Genomic DNA, 24851 nt, shown 5'->3' on the forward strand with positions numbered 1-24851 from the left:
AAGATCCAGTGACCAGTTCCCTGGTGCAGTGGCCCTCTGGGCATAACCCTTGCTGTGGCTGTGGAGCCCTGTGTGGTAAACCAGAGCTGTTCCTTGGGCTGGTCACAGCCTGTCCTGGGCACAGCTCTTGCTCTGATCTGGATGTAGTGGGGGATGAGTTTAAGGCAGGGAAGATCCTCCAGGACCAAAGTGGTGATGCACATTAAAGGTGCACAAGGCATGGCTGTTATTTTGGGCTGAAATAACCACCAATATCCATTATTATTGGGCTATTATATTATATTATATTATATTATATTATATTATATTATATTATATTATATTATATTAGTAACCACCAATATAGCACATCCTGTGGTGATGCCAATCTCAGGATTGTTAAACTTTGCCCAGCATGTGCCTGTGCTGGGAGATAGAGGAGGTTTGGCTGCAGGTGAAAGGACTCAGCTGGATGGGAAGGAATTCAGTGAGGTATGTGGTAAACCTGGTTTGAAAAATGACAGCTAGGACTTTCAAGAGATAGTTTTGGGATCATTTGTTCCAAAAATACCAACTACTCTCATTCTTCAAGTTGTATTAGAATTCTGGTCTCCCAAGAGGGCTTCTCCTCCCCTGTGCTCAGGGAATGTGCTGTGAGCTTGCATCATCCCTGAGCATCACTGCAGCTCTGGCTTTAACTCCCATATTTGTTTCCCCTTTTTGTCTGCTGCAGGTTGGAATATTGCAGTGCTGCTGACATTTGTTTTACCAGCATCATGTTCTGTAGGTGAAGATTTTCAATACAGATAAAAAGGGTGTATGTATTTTTCTCTCAAATATTTAGCTCAGGGTTTCATCCTATTTCTGGTACATCATTTTTGTGCATATGAGTTCTCCTGTCTAACTAATTTTAGAAATGGAGTACAAACCCAGGCATCATCACCAAGGGAAGGGAGAGGGCAGACATCTGAATGGAAAAGGAAGTAGCAGAATCTTCTGAGCTGGAAGAGACATCCCAGGATCACCCAGTCCATCCCTGCCCTGCACAGACACCCCAACAATCCCACCCTGTGCACCTCCAAACACTCCTGGAGCTCTGACAGCCTCAGGGCAGTGCCAGCACCCTCAGGGGGAAGAACCTGACCACTTTTTGGGGAAGGTGTAAAAAGAGTGATCATAGCCAAGACCACAGCTCTAACTATGGGAATACCCTCTTTATAAACATGGGAAGGACACAGTACTGTAGTTATAGTTGTGCTGCTGTAGTCCAAGGTAAGAAGAAACTTTAAGGTGATTTTGCCCAGAAATAGGCCAGAGCATGAAATCAACATTCAGACATCCTTGGTGTGCAGTGCTTGTGGAAATGCTCATGGAAGATCATTTTTGTGCATGTCTTTCTGAAAGCTGTATAACTATCCCTTAGTGAAGCACACAGCACCACAGCTGAAGCTGGAGCAGCCTTGTTGTGACTGAGGAATCTCCTGAACAGACAGGAACAGTCGGATCTAAACCATGACCTTGAACATGGCAGAGCTGGGGCTGTGGGGAACAGCAGCACACTGAAGGAGAGTCATGTTTCATACTTCCACTGGGGATTACTTGAAAGTAAACTCTACAAACCAGAAGGAAGAAACCCCTAATTCAGGCATTTGTTGGAATGATGTTGAAACCTGTTTTGCCATATTGCATCTCCTGCTGCTCTCTGTGTCCTGGCTAACCAAGCCTCCCCTTCTCTCTAAAATGAGTTACTGGCCACCAAGCTGTGTTAGTCAGTCTGTGTGAGATCTATATTGGGTCACTAAATAATTAGTATGGAATGGCTCAGGCTGTATTTTTAATTTGGGCTGTGAGTTCTGTACCAAAATGTTGATTTTGGAGCTTTCCTGCCCCTCCTCGGCAGAAAGGTGAGCTTGGAGGGATGTGAGGTTGGTTTATTTGGGGCTGGATGGGAGGGGAAGCCAAACACTGCAATTTAGAGCTGTGTAACTCCACCTTGGTGACTAAACTGGGCTTTGTCAGCCCTGGAGCTGGGATTGGGACACTCCAGTGCTCTGCCAGCCAGTTCACCCAGTTTCACTTACACTGTTTTGAAACTCCAGAAACTGAGAGCGGTGTGAAAGGCTCACCCTGTGTGCAGGGTCTATAAATATGGATCTGAAGTGTCTGAATTACCTTGTTGTACAGCTGAGTGGGGCTCCAGGCACAGGGAGAGGTGTGTGATGAGTGCAACAGATGGAGGCTGGAAAGATCAAGGTCCTGCCCCAGCCTCCCAGGGCAGCAGGGTGCCTGTCACTGCCTTCTTGTGTGCCTGGACTTCATTTCCTTACCTTGAAAGGGGAATGCAGAGATGTTACCAGGCAGAATTAGACCTCTCCAAACCCCTTTTCCCCTCTCCTGCAGTCAGTAAATGATTAGTCCCCTCCTTCTTTGTGAAGAAGTATTGAGAAACCTGATCTCGCTGTGACTTTCTTAGAGCAGGGAAGTGTGGCAGCCCCATCTCCTGCTCTCCCTTGTTACAATGTGATGCTGTTTTCCCCAAGATGCTGGATGGCAGGAGGAATTCCTGTAATTGCTGTTCCAAGCTCTTTCCCCAGCTCTGTTCCAGTTAAATTACTCAGGTGCCAAGCAGAGTGCAAAAAGGGGCAAGATTTCAGAGCAACACAGAGTGGGACAACACTCTTAAAATATTTTTATATAGATACTATTCTGTACTTGATAGAATAGTTTGAACTGGAAGAGACCTTAAAGCTCATCTCACTCCACTCCACTGCCATGGGCAGGGATTCCTTTCACCAGAGCAGGTTGCTCCAAGCCCCAAGCTCTGATCTGGCCTTGGTGGGTAATGTTTGATATTGAACAGATGTGAAGCTGGAGCAGGACACGTGCTGCTGATGTGGTGCCAGGACAGGCACCTGCTCTGAGTGATCCTGCCTGGACAGGGGGTTGGTCTGGATGATCTCCAGAGGTTCCTTGCACCCCAAACCATTCTGTGGCTCTCTGTGGCTCTGTGGGCTTGTTTGAGGCATTTTTCAAACAAACATCCCGTGGGCCTGTTTCAGTGGGACATGAGGGACACACACTCACCCATCTTTCCACTGAGCCTGTGCAGCAGCACAGTTTGGCAGAGAGCTGCAAGTCTGGGAGAGGTACATGCTGTCCACACCCTTTGTCCTTTCATCCGAGCTCCTCTCCCTCCTCCTTGATTCCAAACACTCCCTTGAACCCGTGTACATTACACAGGCTCTGTGCCACCCTTCCACTGCTCAAACAGGCTTGTGAGCAAACAACAGAAATCCTGTTGTGCTGCCCAAGTGTGTCCTCCCTTTCATGGCCTTTAAATCACTGCCCTTTGTGGAAGCTGCACACACCTTCTGCAGTTCAGCCTCTGCAGAGTCAGCTCTCCTCCAACATCCCTCTGAGCCCACCAGGCCTCAGAAGCTTGGGAGGGATTTTCTCTTCTCCCCCTTTACTTTTTTTTTTTTTTTGCATTTTTTTTCCTGCCCAAATCCCAAAACCAATCCCAAACCCAATTTGGCAGCCCAAATCCCAAGCTGAAAGTGAATCTCTGCTGCTGGCTGCCCTCCAGCATTCCTCTTGGAGCGAGTCAGGATCTGGAATGTCAGAATGTCAGAAGGCAGCGGCGGGAGGGACGGGAGAAGCCTGGCGTGGGTAAGGGGGGAGGAGGAGGAGGAGGAGGATGGAACAAAACCCAACTTCAGCTGGACTGCCCCTTTCCAAAGCAGCGTTTGTTCCTGATTTATGCTTTTGTGTTTCTCTTAAAACGTGCAGCTCCGTGCAGCAAGGGCAGAGCCCGCGGCCGCGCTCCGGAGTAAATCAGGCTTTGCTTTTCCTTTCCTTTTTTTAGCTTTTTTTGGCAAAAGCTTCGTGTCTAGATAAAGCCAGGCAGTTTCCAGCTCTCTCCTTGAGCTGGGAGTTTCTGCCTCCTGCAGCTGTGGGGAGAGAGAGGCTGATCCCTCTGGGCCTGTGGCACACTGTGGAGCAGGAGAAGTCGGGATGGGCCCCGGGCAGTGAGGCTGGCCCAGAGCAGCAGCCGGCACTGGAGCACAACGAGTCCTTGACATCTCTGCTTCTGCTCGGACAAGAAACATCATGGAGCCTCAGCAATTCCTGCAGCAGATTAATGCCTAAAATTATACACCCTAAACAGGAGGGTTTAATTACCAGAGCTGTGAATAGTTTAATTAGTTTGTTCTGACCTTGGAAGAAGGACCTGCCCAGCACCGTAGAGCGACAGGAGAGCAAGACTGGTGTTGCTTCTCAGCCAAGGCCATGTCGTCCCTGTACACCAGGAGTAAGGAATACACTCGCAGCAGGAAGGCTCAGTCAGACTCTCCCCCGTCCTCTCCTTCCCCGATCGCAAAGACACTCAGAGTAAGCAGCTTTTCCTTTCTGTATTCCCCTGCTCAGCACACGCTCCCAGCAGAGCCTGCTGCTGCTGCCGTCGGTGTCTGACCCTCAGGGACCTGTGGCTGTGCTTTCCTTTGGAAAGAGGATGGTTTAATGAAACTTGGGATGGTGCCTCTGCAGCAACAGGTTTTAGGCAGCTGCCAGAGTCCCTGTGCTGGGATTAGCTGTGTTGGTGGTGTAGGGAATTGCTGGGATGGTAGTTTCCCCCTCTCCTGGAACATGGCTAACCTGATAGGCTGTTCTTGGATGAAAACCTCCCTGGTAAAAATGAGGCTGAACCTGACCAGCTTGTTAAACTGCACTTTTTCCATAAACACTTCAATATTGCTGGTGAAACCAGGTTTGTGTTCAGCTTTCACCCCTGAGGATGAAGTGGCCTGTGCTGTAGTTTAATAATTTCAACACCACAAAAAAAAAAAACAAGAAAAAAAAAAAAAAACCACCTGCAGCAGGAGGTGAGTCAAGGTAGTTACCTGTACTCCCCAAACCAGAGCTGGTATCCTCCTCTCCCAAGGTGCTGGAAGGTTGGGAATGCTTCCCAGCAGCACTGCTGATAGCTCCAGAGTCATGGGAGAAGCTGTCACAAACCCTCTAGGTCTGTATCCTTGTACAGGCAGCCTCTTCACCATCAAGAAATATTATCATGCTGGAGTCAAAGCCTGGAGGAATTAGTTTTTAACAGCCAGGCTAATTTTAGATGGGAGCACTACATTAATTCCAGCACTGGTATTTGCTCAAATCAGATATGCATTGCCTGCTCTGTTTGAAGGGACAGATCTTGGTCTGGAAAAAGTATTGCCCAAAATATTTGAGTTTTAACCCCTTGCTGTGGCATTAATAGAAGCAGTTTGTGACCTAGGGAACTTCAGCCTTTAGGCTTCTGTGGCTGCTGGTTGCCCTGGGCTGTTAACTGTAATCAGGAACAGGTGGTTTCTTTCTTCTGCAGCTGGAGTGTCTTTGGGATGGTTCAGATAATCTAAAACTGTCCCCTGTGGGTTTGGATGGGTTTCCCTCTTTAGTTTAACCACTGCACTTACCACTCCTCACTAAAGGGCTGCAGTGTTGGTCACCAGCCTGATAACTGGTGGTGAACCATTCCAGTGTGCTGGAAATGGTTTCATTTCTTTCAAACCTCAAGTTTTTAAGGTCAGACGTGTTCAGACTGACTCATTTCTCCCTCTTATGCACCTGGGCACACGAGAGAGTGATAAAAACCTCACAGGAGCCCTGATCTGTGCCTGGAGCAGACTAACAGGAGGGGCTGGTTTCTCTCTCCAGAGCCATGGGGGGACTGCAGACTCCTGGGGGTCCGTGGGTACTGGAGAAGGTGGTGGGGACTCTCAGGTGGGTAGAGGTGATGCTCATTTCCCTCTCCATCACCACAGTGAGATCTGCAAACTCCTGGGGGTATTGGAGAAGGTGGTGGGAGTTCAGGTGGTTACAGAAAGCTGGGAATGAGAGGGCCTGGGGAAGAGCTTCTTATGGCAGTGAGGTTTTGAATGATGAAACCAACACATTGAAATCCTTGCAGTGGTAAGGCAGTGCCAGCTGTGGGTCTGTAGGGAAAAAGCAGGTGGGGAATGCAGCAGCATCGACTCAGTCAGTGTAGGAAACAGCCCTGCTGCTATCTGGGTTATGGAAATAGCCCATGCCTTAAAAGGCTAATTAGGGAAGGATTGACTTGAGGCTAAAATAAGGATCTGAGTTAACTCTTTCTCCAAGACAATGTAATTTTGCCATGAGCAAGAGAAACAAGGGAGTTTGGTTTATTCTGGGTTTGTCTCATGTGTTTATTCCTCCCCACCCACTCCCCCATGCCTACAGTAACAGGCCTGTGCCACCAGGACCCACCACCCCTCATAAACCAGGTGGAAATGTGATATTTTGGAGTCTTTTATCTTTCCATCCAGTCCAGTGACAGCAGCAGAGCTGTGGGCTGTAAACATTGCCAGCTGAGCAGGGCTGTGAGCACACATGAGCAGGAAGGAGCCTCACACATGGTGCTCACAGGGAGAAAAAACTCTTGGAGAACCAGGCAGAGCAAAGGAGCTTTGAGTTATCGAGGTGTCAGGGCCAGACAGCTGCAGTGAATGTCATTTTCCACTTTCCTGTGGCATTCCCTCTGCACTTGCACTGCTGCTTGGAATGCTCCTCCTTAGGAGCTGGGAGAGTATTGCTGGGGGATTTTCTTCCTTTCATTGATGGGAAGTCCCCAGATGCACAGCTAATTCCAGTTCCCACTGAACTCATGCAATCCCTGAGAGAGGGAATATCCCTGCACAGGAGCTCATGGTCCCTGTGCCAGGTCAGCACCATCCCATAGCCCCAGGACCTCCACAAACTGAAATAGCTATATCCTCTTAAATACCCCAGGGTAAACATTGCTTTAATAAGGATGTTCCTCAAAAGAGGAAACTCAAACCCCTTTGAAATCAGTTCAGATTGCCCCATTATTTGGCACAAGCTTCAAGTGTTTGGCAGTGGGTACCTTGTCATCATGTTTTGCACCATAGTGATTAGTTTGAGGTTTCTCCTCCTGAAAAAAATAACATTCACTTCCAAGAATGTAATAGGCATCCAGTGGCATGAAACCTGTTGTGTGCCTTTAAGCAAATAAATGACAGGATTGAAAGGGTGAGAGAGAAGTCAACATCTGAATTTTTATTTATTTTTTAAATTCCTGTTACTGCTGGCCAGTCATTTTTTCATAGGAAGTGCCATGTAGTTTGTGTTCAGGCTTATCCATCTGTTTGTTGTGGTACTTTGTAACCCTTGTGCTTCTCCATGGGCTACTGGTTAGGTGGGAAAATAAAAATTAAGGAGAAGGCATGCTCCCAACTTGCTGCAAGGATTCCAGTTGCAACTTTTCAGTTGTTTCCCACCTCTTTGTCAAACTTTCCCTTTTTTTATAAACTGCTCATTCTTGGTTTGTTAGATGATATTTTTTGCTGTAAAAAAGACAATCAAAACTTAAAATTGTCATGGATGTGTGTGGGCTGCTGGTTCAGTGGTGGCTGGATCTGTGTGGCTGCCATCACTTAAAGTCCCAGAATGGTTTGAGCTGGAAGAAACCTTAAAGCCCATCTCATCCTACGGGCAGGGACACCTTCCACCAGCCCAGGCTGCTCCAAGCCCCATCCAACCTGGCCTTGGACACTTCCAGGGATCCAGGGCAAGGACAGCTGCTCTGGGCACCTGTGCCAGGGCATCTCCACCCTCACAGCCAAGAATTCCTTCCCAATATCCCATCCATCCCTGCCCTCTGACAGTGGGAAACCATTCCCCCTTCCAGATCCCTGTCCAAAGTCCCTCCCCAGCTCTCCTGGAGCCCCTTTAGGCACTGGAAGGGGCTCTGAGGACTCCCTGGATCCTTTTCCAGATGAACAGCCCCAGCTCTCCCAGCCTGGCTCCAGAGCAGAGGGGCTCCAGCCCTCGGAGCAGCTCCGTGGCCTCCCCTGGACTCTCTCCAGCAGCTCCACGTCCTTCCTGTGCTGGAAGCCCAGGGCTGGAGGCAGCTCTGCAGGTGGGGTCTCACCTGAGTGGGGCACAGGGGCAGAATCCCCCCTGCCCTGCTGCCCATGTTGGGGGATCAGCCCAGCACACAGTGTGGGGTTCTGGGCTGCCAGAGCACATGGCTGGGGCACACTGAGCTTCTCATCCTCCAACACCCCCAGGTCCTTCCCCAGGGCTGCTCTCTGTCCATTCTCTGCCCAGCCTGGTTGTGAAGTAGCTGCTTGATGGTTGTTGCTCACCCCTCCAGAGATTCTGTCTAATTCTCCTTGTTCTGTCCATGCTCACCTTTTCACTGCAAGGCTCTTTGCCTCTGATGTTAGATCACTCCTTCATTAAGCCACCTTCAGAGTACATAACCTGAGCTTTCCAGCTGAATTTTTATCAGGAAGAGCTCAGCAATAAAGCTCTAAGTGTACACAGTGGTCTGCACTGATATATTTTATTCTGCCTTTCACTGGAGCATCTGAAGGAGCTGGGTGAAATATGGGATGTGGAAACATCACCTTTTATGGGCCGTATGTTTTCACCAAGTCACTTGATAGTAACACTTGAGTATGAAAAGCAGCAGTTCCCAAATCCCCATCTCTCTTAAGGAGCCCCCACGTGGAGCCCATGGTGCTCTGAGCATTGATCACCATGGCAGCAAATGCACCAAGGCTGGCTGCAGTCCTGTGCACACCTACAGGGAAGGCAAAGCAAATCTTAGAGCAGAAAGAAAAGCTGATGCACAAAAATGTGAGTGGCTGAGCTGCAGGTGCTCAGCATGCAGCTCACACTGACAGGGGTGGTGTTAATGTTTAAGTGATGATAGAATCCCAGAATCCCAGAGGGATTTGGTTGGAAAGGACCACAAAGCTGATCTCATCACACCCCTGCCATGGGCAGGAACACCTTCCCTTAGCCCAGGGTGCTCCAAGCCCACCCAGCCTGGCTTTGGACACCTCCAGGGATGGGGCAAGAAGAATTTCTTCCCGATATCTGATCTAAATCTTTCCTGTTTTACTTTAAAACTGTCTCCCCACTTGTCCTGTCATTTGCCCATGTAAAAAGTCAATGTCCCAGAGTGCTGGCAGGTCATTAGAAATGCCTGATAGGATTACAGCCTTCCCTGAGTTTGGAGTATAAATGTGTCAGATGGTCAATTCTTGCTCTGTGCTGTTTTTACAACAGGTTCCATCCAATTCAGATATTCCTGGTCACAGGTTTATTCTCACATGGGGTTTTCCTCTATGAATCATTCTTCTTGCTTTGCTGCCACTGCCAATGTGTTAGAGAATAGAAAGTGTTATGAACATATTTTCCCAGGAATCTTCATGTTCCTGGATTTCCATTTAGTGGCTTGGACCCATTTGGTCATGATAAAAGTGATGCTGCATAAATTGAAACAGGATCAAATAAATTGTCACATGACATTTTCTATCTAATTTCTGGATTGCTGACTAGTTATGCAATGTTTGCAGAAATTATTCCCTTCTCTCCCAGCAGCCAAAAAAAATGTGGAATACTGAAACTTGAACTTTCAGGCAATTAACTTTAGTCTGTGTTCTCCAGCACCCTGCTTTGTTTTATCTCTGGTTATTCCTCAAGCATCATGTTTCTCAGATGGGTATTAGGATAAAATCCTTCTCTTATTTGTCCTTGGGGGTTTTTTTGAGTTTTTCTCTGTAAATGTCCATATCTGGAAGCACATTGGGAACTCGTGGTCATTCCCAGGGCACCACATGTGAGATGTTCCCTGCTGTGACTCAGTAGCCAGACGATGCTTCTGTATCTGGGTGGATAAACAAGATGGGTCAGGGCATGTGCTGTGACCTGTGGGCTGAGTTCCTTCAGCTCTCCTCTCTCCCAGGCAGCAGAATTGATCCAAGCCAAGGCTGGAGCAGGGAGTCTGTTAACTGTTAGAGGCTCTGAGTGGCCATGGATGATTTGGAAAGGACCTGTTGTGACACTACAGCCCCATTTAAAGCTCCCATTTGAGCCTCAGCTTCCTGGTCAGAGGTGTTGCCTTTGGAGAAGCTGATTAAGAGCAATCCCTTGAAACCACAGCTCATTGCAGGAGGTCACAAGGGCAGGGGCAACTTGAGGTTCCACCAGAGCAGGGAATCAGTGGGGATTGTAAAAGGGATGAAGGGAGGAGGAGAAAGACAAAACCCTTAATTTGGGTCAGTTAATGGTACAGCCACAAAAGCAGGGACAGAGGGAGGGGAAGTGCTGCAGGATGGGAATGTGCAGGCACAGGAGTGATGGGGAGAGTGGGTGGAACCTCTGTGAGTAGCAAACCACTTCATCCTGCTGAGCTGGAAACCAGTGTCTGCTTCCCTACAGGAGCCCACTAGAGTTCTGCTTTTAATAAAATGAACACAAACCCATCAAAAACAGGGCTGGAAGAGAGACAGAGCCCAGTTCATCCATTTCCCTGTGCACTGGCAGCTCTCCTTGTGCTGTTGATGGGAGGTGGTGCATGGAACCTCTAATGAAACACCTGACAACATCCTGCCAGAATTCTTGCAGGGCAGGGAGGGGGTTCCTGCAGACCTATGGCATTCTCATCTGGAAGAAATTTAGGAGTAGAAATCTTTTCCTCTCATGTCACTTGGCTGCTCAGTTTTTATTTCCACATGTCTGGAGAGTTTTGTCTAAGATCACGTCGCTTGGCAAAATTAAATTTTTCACCAATAAAATTTGATCCCTTAGAAAAGAAGGAAAAAAGAGCAACAAACCCTGGGTTTCAGAATTATGACCTTTCCTAAATTAAAATACTATCCAGCCTGATGTTTTATGTGGTGAGTTTTATCCCCAAGAGACAATAGGAATAAACTGCAGCTGCTGGAAAGCCCATGAGCCATGAGAGAATTTTGGAGCACAGAGCCAGCCATGGCACACATGGCACAGTGTCCCATAACTTGTTTGGGATGGCAGGAGATGAGGCCATCAGTCCCTCAGCCCTGGATGTTTGTTTCTGATTAAATATGTGCTGTTTGTACTGAAAACCATGGGATGTGCTGCAGCCAGCTGCCAAAGCCACTATTCCATCTTGAAGAAGCTTTTAATGTTATGCTTCAGTAATAGCAGTTTTTCTTAGGCAAAGTTTATTGATTTATAGTTTGAGAAAACATATTTTGCATCAGGCTTTGGGGAGCTGGAGGTTACATGGAGGTGGTTTGGCTGCACTGGATTATTAATCACATCCATGGGATTTTGGAATCCTTGCATTTGCACGATTGCAGGCTCGAGCTGGAAGCAGCACATCCATCCATCAGGCTGGGATGCTGCACAAACCACAGCTCTCAGGTCAGAGGAGCAGCTTTCTGAGGGAGGCAGTGACCTCCAAATAACTCTCAAATGCAGAGTTCAGCCAGACCTTCAAATTATTCTGCTCTCACTGGAAAACTAAACTTGATCCCAGCCATTCCTGACTGGAATGACAGATGTGGCTGGAGGGGAACACCAACCTGAATTGTGCCCACTGGGGATGGTCTGAGGTGTCCTCCTGCCTTTTCTTCCTTGCAGCTCAGCTCCTTGCACCGGCTCCTGGGGGATCCCTGCCCTCAGCAGCACCCTGCTCTGCCCTGCCATGGCCTCACCCCAAATCCAGGGAGCAGTTTTGGGCACCTCAGTACAAGAAGGATCTGAAGCTATTGGAGTGTCCAAAGATGGGACATGGAAATAGGGAAGGGTCTGGATGGGCCACAGGAGGAGTGGCTGAGGACACTTGGTCTGTTCACCCTGGAGCCTGAGGTCAGACCCCACTGGGGGCTGCAGCTCCTCATGAGGGGCAGCTCTGATCTCTGCTCTCTGAGCAGGAACAGCACCCAGGGAAGGGCTGGAGCTGTGCCAGGCCAGGCTCAGACTGGAGATCAGGGAAAGGTTCTTCCCCCTGAGGGTGCTGGCACTGCCCAGGCTCCCCAGGGAATGGGCACAGCCCCGAGGCTGCCAGAGCTCCAGGAGTGTTTGGACAAGGCTCTCAGGGGTGCCCAGGGTGGGATTTGGGGTGTCTGTGCAGGGCAGGGGTTGGGCTCCATCCTCATAGGATGCTCCCAAGAGGAAGAGGTTGTCCTTTGGAACACACATCAGCCTAGGGGCAGCCGAGCTGTGTAACTGCAGGAAAATAATGACTTTTGTTTATAAAAGGGAAAGAACCCCAAAAGCAGCTGGCTTTATTTTACATCTAATTTCTATGATAAACTCAGCTTATCAAGAGGATATTTGCCAGCACAAGAATAAAATTTGAGGGGTTTCCAAAACTTCCCTTGTTGCTTAAAGGAGGACAGAGCTGGGGATGTGCCCCTGGGTCTCATTACATGGTGGTTAATTAATCATAGACATTGATCAAGATTTCTGAGACAAAACACACCAAAATAAATTCCTTGACAACTCTTAAAATAGTGTACACTGTCCTGAGATTGGCCACTTGGAGATAAAGATGCATAAAATGTTCCCAAAACATCTCATTTTTTCTCTATTTTTCCTTGTTTGTTTGGTTTTTTTTTACTTTCTTTCCAGAAAAAATGTAAATGCAAATAATAAATGTAAATAGTAGGGAATTGTGCCTTCAGTGGCTCCAGCCTCAGCCATAGAATGCAATTGGAAACAACTGGGGCAGTTTCTGCCTTGGCAAGAACAGCAACCAGTCCCCCTTTTGGCATTGAGTTCAGGGCTGCATTTTATTGAAACCTTCCACAAGGAATTTGGTTTTAATTATTCTTCACTGAGCTCCCAACAGCTGCAAAATTTTCTGTTTTAAGGGAAGGCTCCTGCCCTCCACAGCCTGAGTACACTTTTTAAACCTGTTCCTGGATAGTATTCCTGGCACATCCCAGCACTCTGGGGAGGTGGAGCCACAGCCAGAACCCAGCTGTGCCTTCCCCCTGAGACTGACCAGTGGCAGCACCCTGAGAATCCCTGGAAGTGCCCAAGGCCAGGCTGGACAGGGCTTGGAGCAGCCTGGGACAGTGGGAGGTGTCCTGCCCATGGCAGGGCGTGGGACTGGAGGAGCTTTAAGGTCCCTTCCAGCCCAAACCATCCTTTAATTCCATGACTCTGTTCTTTGCCCTTTTTCTTGGGTCTCATCTCAGATCCTGATGTTTTTCCAGCCCAGCTGGGTTGGATCATCTCTGAGCTGGCAAAATGGGCTGAACTCCTTCAGTGTCCTCCACCACCCCAGCACAACCTGGCCGTGCTGCCCACCGTGAGATGGGTGGGAGGGAAGGTGATGAGATCACTCCAGTGAGAGCTCCAAGACCTGAGGATTACCAGAAGCTTGGCTGCATGTGCTCCATCCTTTTTAGTTTTCCTTTGCAAGTCATTCCCTTGGGTGTCTGGGCAGCAGTGCTGGGGCTCAGCTTGGCTGCTGTGCTGGATTCTGAATTAGGACAGCCTCCTCCAGCCCCGTGTGTTCCCCCACCCTACCCCAACCCCTGCAGTGCTCTGACCCTGTTTAGATTATGGAAGGATAATTTCACAACTCGATGCTTCCCTGGCTCTTGATGTTTTTAGTTTGAATTTTGATCCCAAGGGAAATAAAGGAATCTGGTCAAAACTGCAGTGCTGCTCCAAATTTACCAGGGAAGGAAGAAAGTAAATGCATTTGTTGATAATGACTGGACTGGATATGGCAGTTTCTCAGCATCCCCTAAAAATTTCCTCCAGGAAAGTCAGGAAGGAAAAGACCCGTCTTGCACCAGCTCAGTCAGGTGTATGTGTGATGCCTCAGCTCTTCATTCCCTCTCTTCATTCCCAACTTCTCTTCCCAGCAATGAAGGAAGAAGAGTTTTGTCCTTCACCTTCTCACTCTGACCTTGGAATTTGCAGCTCTGGGGTGGCATCTCTGAGCAAATGACCTCCTTCCTGAGTTCCATGGGCAGTGCAGGAGGCAGCCAGTGCTGCTGCAATGCCAGTGAATATTTGGTGGCTGCTAGAGAGGGCAGGCAGGGCCAGCAGGGGCTGTGCTGATGGAGCAGGTGCAGCTGGAGGCACATGGAGAGGGTTCCAAAGGTGGTGTGCTCAAACACAGGGCAGAACTGAGCTGGAAAGAAGCTGTTTGCTGCTGAAACTGCTGTCACTGGTGTGGCATCCCAGTGGCCTGGAGATGTTTGTCTCTCTTTGAACAAACAGCAGGGATATCTTGGTGGATGGCAGGGCTGCTGCCACCTCCCTGAAGAAGCATCTTTAAAAGGACAGCCCAGGGGCACAGGCACATCCCTAGCCTGGTGAGTGATTGTCAGCTCAGGCTCAGCAGCAGCTCTCAGGCAGAGAGCACTGTGTGGAATTCCTTTATTAAAAGCAAAGGGAGCCAGTGACAGCAGCTCTCTCAGAACAGGGGGAAAACTGGGGTTTATACAGGGCAAGAGAGGGAAACTGGGATACAGGTAACAGGGTGGAGTGAGGGGGAAGAAAACCAACAGGACACAAGGGATTAACATGTGAAGGTCTCTGGGAGGGACAGGACACTTTCTCACTATTAGAAGTGCCTTGCCTAAGGAGAAGCTCTCCAGGGGAGCACCAGAGTCCTTTTGCTGGCTGGTTCTTCAGCCCCCACAATATCTCACTTAAGCACCTCTCCCAGTGTTCCATAGAATCGTGGAATCTATGGAACACATAGATTCTGCATATGGAATCACAGAGTTGCTGAGGTTGGAAAAGCCCTCTAAGATCATTGAGTCCACCCCTGCCATGTTCACTGCTAGCCCATGTCCCAGGAGCCACATCCACATGTTTTTTAAACACTCCCAGGGATGGTGACTCCACCACTGCCCTGGGAAGCTGTGCCAGGGCCTGACCACTCCTTCAGGGAAGAAAATGTCCCCAGTATTCAACCTGAACCTCCCCTTGAGGCCATTTCTTGTCCTGTCCCTGTTCCCTGGCAGCAGAGGGTGACCCCCCTGGCTGTCCCCTCCTGCCAGGGACTTGTGCAGAGCCACAAGGGCCCCCTGAGCCTCCTTTTCTCCAGGCTGAGCCCCTTTCCAGCTCCCTCAGCCCCTCCTGGGGCTCCAGACCCTTCCCCAGCTCCATCATTCTTCTCTTAGAGGGCTTTTCCAACCTTAATGGTGCTGTTATTCCATGATTCCAGCTTACTCCAGGGTGGCTCTGCTCAGTGCTGGCAGCAGCAGGAATGATGCAGGTCCTCCCCTCTCAAAAGCACTTTGCTTCTCTTTAAACACATAGAGACAGTCACAGTCTGAACTAATCCATCACAGTATCCATCACAGGAAAGCTGCAAATACAATACACCTGGGGATTTTCCCCCTTTTTGCTGTGTATGTTTAAAGTGATTCCTTTCTTACCCCACCCTTCCTGAGAGAGCATGGCCCTGCTCCCCCTGCCTATGGAAATTCTCATTTCTTAGAAGGAACAAAAAGGACAGAAGTGGTTTTTCCTCTTGCTGCAAGTGGCCTGTGTGGCTCAGGGACCTGTTTGGGTTCATTGCCTGGTTCCCATGTCACCTTGCCCAGCCACGTGGTGTTTCCCAGCACAGTACAACTCCATTCTCAGGTGTGATTGCTGATGTGAATTCAGACTTGCTTAGGGATGGATTGCTTGCCCAGCCATTTGTCATAATAGCAAAAGTCATCACTGAAGGGGATTAGCATAAAGTGCACAAATAACTTTCAACAAGAGCCTTGTTAATCACTGCAGTTCCCTTCTCCAGCTCTTCAGGGAAGGTTGGGTCATTGGGCCAGGATTCAAAAGGAGCTGCCAGGCCGCTGAGGGGTTTAAGAAACAAATGTTGAAAGCTCAGCTAACAAAGCACCATGGAGAGATCAATGTGTGTGTGGCTGATAATGGGAAATCCTTTGTGGAACCCTGGAATCCCAGACTGGTTTGGGTGGGAAGGAACCATTGGAGCTCATCCAGTCCCATCCTCTGCCACGGGCAGGGTCACCTTGCACAAGCCAAGCTGCTCCAAGCCCTGTCCAGCCTGAAACTTCCAGGGATCCAGGGGCAGCTGTGCCCAGTTTCTCTGAGCAGTCTCTGCCAGGACCTCCCCACCCTCACAGGGAAGAATTTCTTCCCATTATCCCACCTATCCCTGCCCTCTGGCAATGGGAAACCATTCCCCCTTGTTCTGTCCTTCCAGATCCTTGTCCAAAATCCCTCCCCAGCTCTCCTGGAGCCCCTTTAGGCACTGGAAGGGGCTCTGAGGACTCCCTGGATCCTTTTCCAGGTGAACAGCCCCAGCTCTCCCAGCCTGGCTCCAGAGCAGAGGGGCTCCAGCCCTCGGAGCAGCTCCGTGGCCTCCCCTGGACTCTCTCCAGCAGCTCCACGTCCTTCCTGTGCTGGAAGCCCAGGGCTGGAGGCAGCTCTGCAGGTGGGGTCTCACCTGAGTGGGGCACAGGGGCAGAATCCCCCCTGCCCTGCATGAGCCCAGGATGTGGTTGGATTTGTGGTCTGTCTTTCTAACAGCCCTGTGCCAGAGTCCAGCTGGACAGAAACTGTCCCAACTTGCTGCCTTTGGGTTTCAGACAGAGCATGGCCCAAGGCAGGGCTGTTTGGACAAGGGGGCTGTGTCCCTGTCACGACATCAGACAGCTGCTGGGCATTGAGGTGCATGAGAAGCTTCCCAGACAGCATCCAGCATGACTTGTGGAGGTACAGCATCCACGGTGGAAATGCATCTGCTGTCTTCCTTGGAAAGTTTCTCACCTCTAAGATGAAAAGAGGAGAGAGATTTTATTACAGCAAATAAAATAATACCAGGCTGAACCCACTGCTGTGGCTCTGTGCCCATGGCTGCAGCAGGACAGCCTCCTGGAGCTTTGGTTATGTCTACAGGGTGGGGCTGGCACTAGGACCTGCCCAAGAGCCTGGCTGGGGGTGGCCCTGTGGGCACAGCTGAAGGGAGAATGTGCTAATTCATAGCAGGGTTTGCTTGTCCTCTTGGTCTCTGCACGGAGCAGCTTTGTCTGGGTGTGTGGTCCATTGAGGCTCCACGTGCCAGGTCCTGGCTGTTCATTTTTCTGGGGCTCACAGCTCACAGCACAGCGTGCCAGAGGCTGCAGAGCCACCCACTGATTGCCCCCCAGGCACCCTCCTGTCCTGAACTGGGGTGCAGGATGAGGGCCACGTTAGGCTGGGATGAATTCAAGCCCCAGCAGCCAAGGGCAGGTAATTGGTCACCGTGTCCTGGCCAGCAGGGCAGGGCAGGATGCTCTGGGACCTGCCCTGAGCTCCTCTGGCCTTGAGTGGAGAGCTGGCCAGGTCACTTGTCCACCCTCCTGTACTGGGTGACTCCTCTCTCCATGGGCTGGGCTCCCAGATCCCTGCCCAGCATCCCAGGATTGTCTGGGTGCCAGCTGGGAGAGGGTGCTCTGAAGTCTTCAAGCAGCAGAGTTGCCAGCCAGGCAGCAAATTCCCAGCAAGGCCTTGGCACTGGATTTACTGGTGTGACTGAGCACAAGCAGCAGCAGCATGTCAGGGCACTAAAAGCCTGAGCCCTCAGCTGCTCTGTGATGTTCTTTGTGTTGACTCTGTTAAAGAGAGCGAAGGGAATTGGCTGGAAGTGCCTGTGGGAGGTTTGTGCTCACTCAGAACAGTGATGCCACTGATAAACCAGCACAGGAATACTGGACTCAGCCCAGTTCAAGGCACCATAAAGAGCTGGAATGTACCTGGAATTTGAGTAAATGTCTGTCAGACAGAAACCTCGTGGAGGAGGTGACTGTCAGTGTGGCATGGCCTGCAGGACAGTGATGCCATCACCACTGGATTTATGCAATTGTAGGAAGGAACTGTTCAATCCAGACAATTTTACTGAAATGGTGATTTACCACATCCAGCCTCTGTAGGATATTCATGGAATCATGGAATTAATAAGTTGGAAAAGCCCTCTAAGATCATTGAGCCCAAAGTTTCCCCACTTTGCCATGTTAACCACTAAACCATGTCCCAGGTGTTACACCTATACATTTTTTAACATTTCCAGGGAGTGGGGCTCCACCATTGCCCTGGACAACCTGTGCCAGGGCCTGAGCACCCTTTCAAGGAGGAAATTTTCCTTAATATGTACCTAATGTGAACCTCCCCTGAGGCTTTTCCTTGTGTCCTGTCCCCTGGGAGCAGAGCCAGGTCCCCCTGAGCCTCCTTTTCTCCAGGCTGAGCCCCGCCAGGTCCCTCAGCTGCTCCTGGGGCTCCAGCTCTGTTCCCTTCTCAGCCCCTCAATGTCCAGAGGCAGCTGAGGACAGCTCAGCAGGGGTTTGGGTGTTGATGGGGAATGAAGAGCACAGGCTTTAACCACCCTGCTGTCAGGGTGTTCTCCTTCCCCTGCAGCTGCTGTTGTGTCTCTGTCACGGTGCCTGCCCATGGGGAGAAGAGGGTTTGAGATTTTCTCCAGTTCTGCACAAACACTGGGAGATCCCTGTGTCTGTAAATCCCCCTCACCCACATACACACACAGCACAGTGATCATAGGCAGGAAGAATAACTTCATTGGAAAAGGGAAAAAAATAGATTAGGTTGGATTCCAGGGAAGGCATTTCAGTTCTGGAAAAGGGGATTTGAACAGCAAAATTCAGGATTTTTTAGGTGAGCAAAATAAATGCTTCAGAGGAGCTGAATCATTTCATCTCAGGCAGAGATTGGAGATTCCCAGTTTGGGCTGGGAAATTTCTGTGTAGCCTGGCATGAGCTGGGTTCTGGCATCTGAGGTGGGAAATTGCTGCTGCCTGGAAGCTCTGCAGTTTTTGTATTGAACATTTGATTCTCCTCATTACTAATTACCTTTTTCTTTCTTTTTTTTTTTTTTTTTTTTCCTTCAGCATGAGAGACTTTCCAGGTAAGAATTTACTTTTTTTCTTTCTTTTTTCTCTGTGTAATATTTATTGGCAGTTTTTGTATGGCTTTGAGGATTCCCTGTGCTTCAAATCCAGTCTAGTACTGGCTCTGTGGTCCTTTCCTGAGCTCAGATGTGGCACCAGTTTGATTCTGTTCTTTACTCCCCAGACTATTTACCTCAGTGCCCTCTGAGAACAGAGCTGGTTCCCCCCATGGAGATGAGAGGTCCATGGGAAGTCAGTGGCCAAGGGAGGCTGGGCTGGTACCCTGGGATGTTTTTCCAGTTGTTGCAGTGGTGTTTTTGCCAGGTTTTGGGCAGCAATCCTCAGGGCCGGGCGGACGGCTCTCCCAGAGCCCTGGCTCTGCACAGCTGCAGTCCCAACCTGTGCTGGCTGATTCAAGGTTCCACAGCTCCACAGTGCTGGATTTTCCTCCTGTTTCAGGTTGGAAGCAGCTCCAAACCCCAGCACGAGTGAGTCGTCGTACAGCGACCGCGCCTCGGCCCGCTCCAGTGCCTACAGCCGCAGGGAGAGCCGGCTCGCCGCCCTCAGCAGCCGGGCTGACGACGAGAGCAACAGGGACTACAAGAAAGTAGGATTCTTTTAAACTTCTTATTGTCACTGCACACACCACAGAACCAGCCTGCTGTGCAGAAAGCAGCCCCAAGAATCAGTGGAAGGAAAGAGAAGATGTTTATGTTGATTTTCTGTATCAAAGGATCCAGTGTTTGGGTTGGAAGGGACATTAAAGCTCATCCCATTCCACCCCTGCCATGGCAGGGACACCTTCACCTATCCCAGTTTGCTCCAAGCCCTGCCCAACCTGCACCTGGACACTTCCAGGGATGGGGCAGCCACAGCTGCTCTGGGCACCCTGTGCCAGGGCCTCACCATCCTGTGAGTAAAGAATTACCTAAATTAAAACTGTCCCTTTTTTGGCCTCTTGACTGTGCTCAAACTCCCTACAAAATTCAACAGCTGTTTTCTTATTTCTAATTCATGAATTATGAAAACTTAAGTAAAGCATCCAAGTTGGTTTTGTTTTCCCTTCTCATCTCTTGATGTGTGGGAGTAAAGTGAACCCCTCAGCTCAGTGCTAAGGGCACAGGTCTGCTCAGAGCAACGTGGCAGGATGGGGTTAATTAACCAGGAGCAGCCTGATTGATTAATTGAGCTCTTGTTTTGCATTTCAGTTATACGAGAGTGCCCTGTCTGAAAATCAAAAGCTGAAGTCAAAGCTGCAAGAAGCCCAGCTTGAGCTGGCTGACATCAAAGCAAAGTTGGAAAAAGCAACCCAGGTAAGGAAAAATGGAGGTCCTGACTGGAGAAACAGCACTGGCCATGACAAAGCAACACTTGTTCCAGAATGGGAGAGGGAGGGAAGCTCCTGGAAAGGTGTTTTTGGGAGGAAGGTGCCATAGAGGAGACAGAAATAAGCAAGTAATTTTGTAAATCGACTTGTTGCATCCCAAGCAGGAGCATCTGTGCTGTCTTGGCCTTTGTGCAGCACCCTGTGAGTGCTCTTGGGTTTAATCACTTTCTATTTTTAATTTCCAAAGCAGAAACAGGAGAAAACTTCTGACCGGTCCAGCATGCTGGAGATGGAGAAGAGGGTACGTGTCTCTGCTTTCTTCTGAGTCACAGCCTCATGTTGCTGTGCAGGGCAGTCATTTCTAGAAGGGAAGCATTAATTAAAAGATAAGTTGTATTTTTGCCTTGAGGAGCATTGCACAATGTGTTCTGACCTTTGCAGGGCCTGAGACTGCTGCTCTCTTTGCACATCAGCTTCGTTCTGATTCCTCTCTTTTATTCTGAGCAGCTGAGGACCAGTGGATTGTATCACACTGAGGGACTGTTGGTCCATCATTCTTTAAAACATTCTCAATCCTTACAAATAAAGACTGGTTTGGGTGGTGGGGGAACAAAGCAACATCCTGGAAGGGCTGCTCTCAATCAATGCCTTCATCAATCCCCCCCAGCCTGGGTTGATACCAAGGATTGCCCCAGCCCAGGGACAGGACCTTGACCTTGGCCTTGTTGAAGTCAAGGCAACATGCTGTATATAACTTCTGTAGAATTAGGATCACAAGAGCCACAAATTGTGAGTTAGAAAGTAAAAACATGTCCAGCTGTTCTCAGTGAGGATTCATTAACTGTTTCCAGGATGGCTCATGCATTTTACACCAGTGAATCCCTGGATGAACCACGCTGTGGGCAAAAAGTGACCCAGAACTCATCATCCACAGCACAACCAGAAGCTGCCTTTTCCTCACTCTCCTGGCCTCATGGCTCTTTGCATAGGGCAGAGGAGCAGGGCAGAGAGTGCAAATCTTCTTGATGCATGTTTCCCACTTCCCCCTTCTCAGGGCATGTCCCTGGAGCAGTTTGACCCCTTTCATGTTGGCAAAATCACTGAAGGAGTCCAGATCTCCCCTCCTTGGCACAGACTTAGCTGAGGCCACTCACATGGCAGAGTCTAATCATCACTTTCCAAAATGCATTGGAAGCAGTCAGCTTTGCAGGCCTGGATTATCTGAGAGAAACAGGATTTCCAGGCAGGGAATTTCCTTGTTCTGTTTCTTATTTGAGCAGCTCAGTGACTTTTCTCATTGCCACCTTTAGTGAAGTGTAAGTAAATCCATGGCTTCACCTACAGAGCTCAAAATCACATTACATCAGCAACTCCTGAGAGCTGGGATCACTGAAAATGGGCAATAATTTCATTAGAGGTATGAGTAGAGCTTGTGATTTGCCCAAACAGACCCAGCTTATATCCCTGCTGATTTGCCAGCTGCCCTGTCCCATCTGATCAGCTCCTGGTTGTAACCTCTGCCTTCCTTTGGGATACTCTTGGGATACAGGGAATGCTGCTAGAGAAACACAAGACTCTTATTTTTCTTTAAAAAAAAAATACTATAAATTTTTCTTCTAAATCCTTGTTTGTTATGAATCCTTGTAAACAGGAGAAGCGAGCCCTTGAGCGGAAACTCTCTGAAATGGAGGAGGAAATGAAGGTAAGAAATAATCTTCACTGTGTCTATTCCATTTTTTATGCTTTGTATTCATGTCTTTGGGGATTGTCACCCAGGAGGAGGATGGTAAAGGTGTCCATAGGAAGGATCTCATTTTCCTTTCTGCAGTCAGAACTTGCTTTAACAGCCCTGTTCTCCAAACATGAAATGCTAATAAACTGTCCTGTTCTCATTCATCTGATTGCTCCTATGTTTGATTTGTTCTGCTGTTTGATCTGAGAATGGTGAAAGCTGTTCTCCTTAAAGCCTTCCCAAACTAACCTTTTGTGGCATCGCTGAGTTGCAGTGTGCTGACCCCCTGTGCTCTGACTAGCCTGCAGCCCAGGTTAAGGCGCTGAGGTTCTCTCCGGATGGGTAAGAACACAAACTGGCTTTTGAGCTCACGCACACTGGCCAGGATAAAACACAGAGTGGTTGTGTTCCTGTACTCCCTTACCAAAGCATGGCACTGGGAGGCCACAGCAGCCAGGGAGGATTCCAGCAAAGGGGAATTTGCTTCCTGATGGGATGTGCAGCATGGCTTCCTGTCACGAGCCATGGCCGCTGGTGTTCCGGCGCGTTCTCGCTCCCGTGGCGTGGCTTCAAGGATGGTTGTGCCTGTGAGGGGAGCCCTGCAGAGCCCAGGCAGTGTCTGGCTGCCTCCACAGCCCTAAAGCCTCACCCCAGTTTGGCAGTGCTGCGTCACATTACGCTGTGTGTTCACAGAGTGAGTGTCCCCTTTGCTCTGCCCGGTGCTTTCCTTCCCTTTCAACATCAGCAGGTGGGACCAAGCCTGGAAGGACCCACCTGAGAGAGAGAGAGCTCTCCTGGCACCTGGCTCTGACAGAAATGACTTGCTGCCACCCTGGAGGAGGTTCCAGCTCTGTTTCTGTTTGAAGCTTTGTGTTTCTACCAAGCACACAGCTTTGAAAGCACCATCGGCTTGTGCTGCATCTTCTGCTGCAATGAGTAACACAATGATGGGGTGGATTCTTGCTGTAAAGGCTCTTGTCCTCTGAGAGAGGAGAAAATAAGTGTGGATGTGTGAGCCAGGAGGAGAAGGATTGAATATGTCTAAATTCCAAACTCTTTGTTCAGTGAGCAGGTAGCAAACTTTAACTGCACAGAGGCTTCCTGTAATTACAGAATTGTGGTCTCCAGGAGAAATACAGGCATGAGCAGTTTGTGTTGGTCCTTCAGCTCTGCAGATCACTGCAAACCTGCAATTCAGCCCATGGAGTAAGAAGACAATGTGGTGGCCTCTAGTGGCCTCAGTTTGGAAACATCCTGCTCTGGCAAGCAGTTCATGTGGGAAGGTGGCTGTAGGGTGTGATGGACACAGGCAGAGAGTTCCAGCTCAGGCTGGAGCTGCAGAGCCGGGGAAGCCAAGGTGGTGCAGAAGGAGAAGCGCTGCTGGAGGTTGGATGTTCTCAAGAGACACGAGCTGAAGGAACCTGTGGTTCAGCTGAAAAAGAGTTTCAGGTCCTTGAGAGTGCTGCTGACTCTGCTCTGCCTGTTCTTGCTGCTTAAGACAACCAAAGCAGCCTTTTGTCAGTAGAACAAACAGACAAAAAGTCAGAAAATCTCTTTTCTGAGGTGCTACTACATTTTTACTAGTTTTTACAAAACCTTAAGCATGTAGTGAGTACCTGAGGGCACTGTGACATGTCTTGTTTGACAGCTACTCAAAGAAAAAAAGGAATATAAAATCTCTGAAGGAAGAAGCATTGAATTGGACCTTTCCAAAAGGAAACTGTTGTGTCCCCTTTCATGGTGCCTTGAAATGGGAGAAAGAGCCCTGCTGTGTTTGCCTGGAAGGAGATAACCTCTGCAGAGCATCCCTCTTAGTCACTAATGCAGGAGATGAGTCAGGAAAGAACCTACTAATTCTGGTTGGGCTTTCATTCTTGCTCCTTGAACAAGAGTACTGCTACCTGAGTAGCTGTTTTGCAGGAGGAGAAGGAATAAGTTAGGAATTGTGAAGGAAAATGCAAATCCGATTTCCTTTAATGTGGAGAGCAGCAAGTGGAAACAACCAAACCTGTCAGGTCATTAGGCCTCAGGTTGTTTGTGGGAATTCTTCCCACTGATCTTTGAATCCAGCAAGACTCACGTCCAGCTGTTGGATCCAGGGGTGTCTGTGTCCAGTTGTGCACATCAGATGTCCTGGCCAGGGCTGTCCTCTCCTTGCAGCTGACCTCTGAGGAAGAGGAGGCAGAGCTGACAGGAGTGTACTTTGGGCTGTGTTTGAAGGAATTGTTCCTGTCTGGAGAGTGACCCCTGCTACCAAAGCCACAGAGAAGTGAAGAGGAGCAAGACAGGCTTGGTAACCTCAAGAACCTTGGTGGCAGAGCTGCTCTGCAGAGCTGCTCCTCAGACCTGCTCATGGTCCAAGCAAGAGCAGTGCAGCATTTCCCTGAGTGACTGCACACTTCAAATGGAGATCCAGAACCTTGGCTGAGGCAGGAGAAAGAAAATTAACATTTGCACTGAGTTGAATTCAGTGCCAAGTGCCTGAGGTCCCAACTTAACACAGCAATTGTTCTTGAAGGTCACAGAAGCTCCTTTATTCCATAGCAGTGCTGCAGCTCCTGGCCTCAGCCATCGGGCAGGCTCTGGGCATTTTTATTTCATGTTGCAGGCACAAAATCCATTAATTGAAGGCAGGTTCAGAGAGTGGAGAAACCTGCTTTTGCTAAGCCAAGTATCAAGCAGAGTGATAAGCAATCACAGCGGTGTCGTCCAGATCCTGCTCTTTGCCCTTGGCTTCAGTCCCAGCTTCCCAGCCTTTGCTGGATTTGGTGCATAAACCTGAGCCTGGCCTACCTACTGCATCCACACATTTTTACATAAATGATCTTTTCTGTGGGCTGTGCAGGGTGTGGAGGCTGAGCAGCAGCTGATGGGACCATGCTGAGGTTCTGTGCTGTGCTGGTGTGGAAGAACAAAGGTGATCTCTGAAATTATCAGAGTCCTTTGCACCACGATGCAGCATAGCACGATGCCCCTCCTGTGTATAGTAGGTGTTTTCTGCCAGCTCTGAGCCCTGTGATAAAACAGGATCTTTATTATCTGTGTGTTACAAAATCATGGAATATCCTGAATTGAAAGGGACTCACTGTCCAACCCCTGCCCTGCACAGACACCCCAA

The 24851-nt window shown here is 49.3% G+C and overlaps 1 protein-coding gene across 3 annotated transcripts in view; it reads left to right on the plus strand.

Moving 5' to 3' along the window:
• The first annotated feature begins 4170 nt into the window (after nucleotides 1–4170).
• The window catches only part of LOC117243656 (protein phosphatase 1 regulatory subunit 12B-like), a 31244-nt gene continuing 10563 nt past the window's right edge, over nucleotides 4171–24851 (plus strand). Inside the window, exons 1-6 of one of the 3 annotated variants that reach the window (XM_033519951.1) lie at nucleotides 4171–4371; nucleotides 18675–18691; nucleotides 19134–19281; nucleotides 19883–19987; nucleotides 20252–20302; nucleotides 21653–21703. In XM_033519951.1, the coding sequence (XP_033375842.1) occupies nucleotides 4270–4371; nucleotides 18675–18691; nucleotides 19134–19281; nucleotides 19883–19987; nucleotides 20252–20302; nucleotides 21653–21703 (474 nt within the window). In that variant the 5' untranslated portion in view covers nucleotides 4171–4269. Of the gene's footprint in view, nucleotides 4372–18674; nucleotides 18692–19133; nucleotides 19282–19882; nucleotides 19988–20248; nucleotides 20303–21652; nucleotides 21704–24851 lie in introns of all 3 variants that reach the window. The other 2 variants (XM_033519950.1, XM_015650656.3) reach the window with 2 other exon arrangements.

This window comes from Parus major, chromosome 26 (assembly GCF_001522545.3).
Source record: "Parus major isolate Abel chromosome 26, Parus_major1.1, whole genome shotgun sequence".
NCBI classification, from domain to species: domain Eukaryota; kingdom Metazoa; phylum Chordata; class Aves; order Passeriformes; family Paridae; genus Parus; species Parus major.